The 5257-nt window shown below is 50.3% G+C and overlaps 1 protein-coding gene and 1 long non-coding RNA gene across 2 annotated transcripts in view; one reads left to right on the forward strand and one right to left on the reverse strand.

Moving 5' to 3' along the window:
- Positions 1-4755, forward strand: part of USP53 (ubiquitin specific peptidase 53) — a 75373-nt gene extending 70618 nt beyond the window's left edge. The window contains exons 18-19 of the mRNA XM_014532166.1: positions 579-585; positions 4597-4755. Of these exons, the coding sequence (XP_014387652.1) occupies positions 579-585; positions 4597-4631 (42 nt within the window). The 3' untranslated portion in view covers positions 4632-4755. The remainder of the gene's footprint in view (positions 1-578; positions 586-4596) is intronic.
- The window catches only part of LOC106724505, a 23045-nt gene that overhangs the window by 938 nt on the left and 16850 nt on the right, over positions 1-5257 (reverse strand). The window contains exon 2 of the long non-coding RNA XR_001360319.1: positions 556-696. This is a non-coding gene — a long non-coding RNA (uncharacterized LOC106724505). The remainder of the gene's footprint in view (positions 1-555; positions 697-5257) is intronic.

Consider the following 5257-nt stretch of genomic DNA (forward strand, 5'->3'; position numbering starts at 1 on the left):
GAGCTTCTGGCCCCTGAGCTGCAGGTCACAGTGGAGGCAGCTTTTACTTGTGGGTAATGACACACGTGTGTCTGCCCTTCTTGGGCAGCTTGTGGGCTGCCCGCATGTTGGAACAGATATTAAAGCAGTTAAACTAAGGCCTCCTTGAGGAACCCCAGGTAGTTGGGAGGTTACTCCAAGGTCATTGCCTCGGCCTGCGACTCCTGCTAGAACCCTCCCTCACTCTTCCATGCCTTGGCATTTCCAGCCCTGGGACTCAATGCCTCAGGCCTGGGAGCAGTCATGCACACTGCCCTTCCTCCCTTTATAGAAAGAAGCTGTGCAGGTGCACCCATAGGGCTCAGTCAGCTCGAATGTGAGGAAACATCTGGATCTTTCTGCATCTCAGGGGACAGCACTCAAGGCCTTTCCTTCCACTAGTGACAGTGTGTCTCCAGCAGAAGCTGGGAGCTGGATGTGCCCTGCTCTGCACTAGCTCGTGGTCGGAGCCCCCGGGGTCAGGGGGTGAGGAAGACGGAAGCAAAAGAAGGAACCACGAAAGAGTGAGACCTTTACCCATCTTCTCCATGGACATGTCACAGTGCACTTTCCACTGGATCATCTGTTCCCTTTTAGTCGCCATGATCTCTGTTCCTGTCAGAGCCTCAGTGCCGCCCTGAGGAGAGAATTTATTCTGTTTCTTATCTTAGAGCCAATCTCGCGCTGTGATATGTAAGTTGAAAGTTCAGGAGATCACCTCACCTAAGTTCACTGAATGCAAAGCAGTTTTTGTTCCTATAAATCCCTTAGTTCCTCTCCTGAAATCTCACTGAATTGAAACAGGATAAGCACGCCTGCTCTTTCTTAAACTACAACTTGTGGGACATTTGCTTAAAGAATTAGAAGGCATAGGATCTGAAGGAAGGCTTTTTTGCTGCGAGGTTCAAAGTGCACGCTGCATCGGAGGTAATGTGGAGCATAAATCAAGTAACAGCTGGGCAGTGAGACTTAATGGCTACTCCGCTTTCTCAATAGCCACTTCCTTGTAAGTAAGGCTTTCTGGCCAAGTGCAGCTGCAAGACCAAAGTTAATAAGATGCTGTGGGATTGCTGTGAGGGTGACTCCTCATCAACCGGCCCTTCATGGAGCTCTGACCCCCGAGGAAGCTTTGACACCCACACCTATAAATGTCCCCAGGAGGAAACAGACTTACTTTCCCTTCCAGTCCGGTGACCTCGGTGTCAGAAGGTCCTCGGGAGGCCCAGGTTTGGAACAGTGAAGGCAGCTCCACGCCTCATCCCTCCACGGAGACCTGGGGAATGAGCAGGACTGTCCCGAGCAGTTGTCAGGACTCGGCACAGTCAGGGGCTTGCAGATCTGAGCCAACACTGAGTCAGTGATGTGAAGAAGATGTGGACAGAATCGAAGGAGAATAGACAGTTCTGCAGTAACAGTTGAAAGTTCAACACCCGCTTTCAGTAATGGGTGCAACATCCAGACAGAAGGTCGGTAAGAAAGCAGGAACTTGAATGGCACTGTAACCACCAGACTAACAGACATGGAGCTTTACCCAGCAGCCCCAGAATCCATGCTCCATCGCTCGGCAGCCTTAATGACTGGACAGGTCGTGCATGAACTTTAGAAAGTGGGAAAAGTAAACTTTATAAAGTCTCAATGTTGCCACCTCACTAAAGAGTCCTGCACAAATCCCAGCTCCCAGCAAGCAAGAGGCTGTGCTTATACATCACGTCCTCTGCTCTCCCTACACCCGGCAGCCTGAGCCTGGATCAGCACCCATAGATAATGGGTGTCAGATGGCACAGGGCTGTGGGGGCACTGAGCCTGGATCAGCACCCATAGATAATGGATGTCAGATGGCACAGGGCTGTGGGGACAGTGAGCCAGACTACTTCGGTTCAAGTCCTAGATCAGCCACTTCTTGACTGTCATGTTGTCCAAGTTCCATAACCCCTCTTCTTTAGTTTCCCCATCTGCTAAGTGAGGGTTGCAGTGCTGGTTCTCGTGTGGATCCGTGAGCATTAACACGCATTGATTTTTAAGAGGCATTTCAACAGCGTCTGCTCATTACAGACATCACAAAGGTGGGGCGAGGTGCACTGAACTTCATCTCAGCTAGTGCTGTGTTCTGTGGATAAAACACTTATTTATAGTTTACAATGCTCTCTTTGTATTTTGGAGCCAATTTGAATTTTGAAGATATTTTATGCCCTGGGAACCAGCCTTTTCATGTCCTGTTACAAATTAAAATAAGGATGGAAAGAAAACACCCTTATTAAGTGTGCGACAGGCCACATAACTGGCATGTGGGGAAGGAGGCCCATGGAAGCATGAGTTTAGCCGCTGCATGAGTCTATTAACTCAGGGAGGCCACATAACCGGCATGTGGGGAAGGAGGCCCATGGAAACATGAGTTTAGATGCTGCATGAGTCTATGAGAGCTTCGGCCACTTCCTCGTAACACCTATCACAGTGGTTTCTGCTTGTTTCTACCTCCAGATTCTGTCCTAGGCTAGATTCGAAGCTGTATGGGGACAACACAGGTCTGTCTCATCCATCGCTGAGTTCAGATTAGCTGCAGCGGGGCGAGCTGACCAGCACAGGGTTATCTGTGTGTAAGCCCCAGAACACAAGTGGGAAGGCTGGCTGGCTGCCCGCAGGCCCAGGTATCATCCAGCTACAATGATTAATGTTTGCTGTGTGTGAGAGGGACATGGGTGCACAGAACTGAGACCATCCTGGTCTTGGAGACCTCATGGCCTGCAGGCGGCAAGTGAACCCACTGGGTCCAGAGTGCTGGTGTGATACTGATGAGCCCTCTGTGCTGTGGGCACACAGGAGGCACACTCAGGGGCCTCCGTGTGAAGTAAGGGCCATCCTCATTCCAGTTTTTCTGTCCAAGGACATGTTGAAACAAAGAAATTCTGGGTCATATTTGTCCTTTGATATCCTTATTATCTTGATATCTTCTTTTTTTTAAAAAAATACATAGAAATGATTACAACAGGACAGCAAAAATGGGGGAACAAAGAAACAATCCCCAAAGGAAAGAAAAGGAGGAATTGCCAGAAAAGTAACTAAATGAAATGGAGGCCAGTAATTTGTCAGAGTAATGGTTATAAGGATGCTCAAATATCTGAATGAAAAATACATGCAGCTCAATGAGAATTATAAGGAGCCAAATGAGAATTTCACCAACATGAGTAAGAATCAAGAGCAAATGAAGAGTGACATAGCTGTGATAACACAATAGAAGGTTTCCACAGTAGATTAGAAGAAACTGAGGACTGAATCGGCGAGTTAGAAGACAAGGTAAAAAAATTATCTAAAGGAAAACCAAGAAATGGCAGTAAGCACATACTCCTTGACCTGAAGCACTTTGGGTGTGTTTCTTTGTGAATGAGGGGGAGCACAGTTCTCTGGCTCCAGGGGCTTCCTGTGGTGAGTGTGGGCAGTGGAGCAGAACTGTCTGAAAAGAATGCCTTACACCACTGCCCTCTGGGACGTGACCTTGGGACTGGGCAGAGGTCCAGGAGAGCTTCCTCCCTCCCCAGGCTCCACCCCTTCTCCCCACACAGGAGTCCTGCCCACTCACTACTGGGCAGGACTTGCCTTCCCTCTTCTATTCCTGGTGATCTAACTGCCACCGAAGGCAGGACTTTCACGGGAGTTCTCAGTGGGAGTCAGGGGAGACCAGAGAAGCCCTCAGAACATTCTTCTGATAATTTGCTCCATGGCCCTACATTTTGCAACTTCTGCCACTTCCTGCTGACTCTGCCTGCTGATTGTGACGTCTCTTCCAACTAGTAGCCTGAAGGTGGTGGTTGAACCTGGTGGTCATAAGTATACATCACCTTGCATGTCAGTACACGCTGAGGGTCACCCTACATATCAGTACACACTGAATGAGTGTCACCCTGCACGTCAGCACACGGGGACCTAGTGAATCTGTCGATGACAGTCTTAATAACTATCTTACCAGTGGCATTTATTATTGAATACTTGATGCCTGACACCCAATGAAAGCCACTTTGGGGGTTATTCGGGAGGACAAAGAAGGAGTGTTTGCGTTGCTTCTGTTTAGTTTGGAAGTTGGCATGAGGAAGCCATTGCCAAGTATTGAAACTGCCGAATGCAGCATGCCCAGCCTTTCTGGACACCTCCTACTGAAAGGCACCTGCCCCGGAGGCCTTCAAAGAGCTCATGCCCATGACCAGCAGGTGGCAGTCTCATCCTAGGGTTGAGAAACAGCAAGTGGCAGCAGAGGGTCAAGAGCATTTCATACCCCTTGGAAGTGCCTCCTCAGACAGCATCTCACCCACCTTGCCTGTCTGCAGGTGCCAGGGCTGGCTTCCTGCCAGGCTCTAGCTGCTCGTGGGAAAATGGCTGTTACAGTTAGTCCCAGCTGGCTCACAGGAACAGGGCCTGTGTAGAATGCACATGCGGGGCTCCTGGTTCAGAATTTCCTGAGTGTTAGTGCAGTCACAGCCGTGAGGCAGCATGCTGAGGGGTTCAGAGGTCACTCCCTGTCCACCTCTGCCATCGCAGCTCCTGTGACACAGAGCACGGCACTTAACAGAGTCACTGCATGCTGTTCACCGACCACGGAATCTGGCACCGGGACGGGGTTGTAGAGACCATCTAGTCCAATGGCCTCGTAAAGAGGACTGAACTATGTTCCAAGAGACCAAGTGACTCCTGTGTCCTGAGCTGGTGATGTCACAGACTGCCCTGAACTCAGGCTCCTCACTCCCATGCGAGACTCCTCCCCCGCACCCCCCCCAGGTTGGTGATGCCCCAGGCTGAGGGCCTCACTCCAGGTGAGGCTCTCCCCTGATTCCTTGGCTTTGCCATCAGTCAGACACACTTTTTGCTCTGTTCTCCCTACAAGAGAAGGGCATAGGTGTGAATCACTAATATTGAGTACAAAAATCAAGGCTGGGCACTTGCACTTGAGTTAGTGAGTGGAAGACAGAGTGTGGGAAGTCTGGGATCCCCACCCGCTCCTGAGCCCAGGAGGAGCCAGCCTGTGTGCCTGGGCATGGCACCCATCTTCAGTCAGCGATGGCAGGTCTCGAAACTGGGTTTCTCAGGCTTTTCTGGCTCGCTCCTGCATTGGAACATTTGCAGGTTATTTCCTCCTGTGAGATTTTGTTCCGATACACTTCAATGCATATCTTCTTTTTTTCCAGGCCTACGGCCACCTTCACTCTTTCCTGGACCTCACGATTCCTTTGCGCCACATTGTTGCCTGCAAGCG

The sequence above is a fragment of the Myotis brandtii genome, unplaced genomic scaffold (genome assembly GCF_000412655.1).
Source record: "Myotis brandtii unplaced genomic scaffold, ASM41265v1 scaffold853, whole genome shotgun sequence".
Taxonomy (NCBI): Eukaryota; Metazoa; Chordata; class Mammalia; order Chiroptera; family Vespertilionidae; genus Myotis; species Myotis brandtii.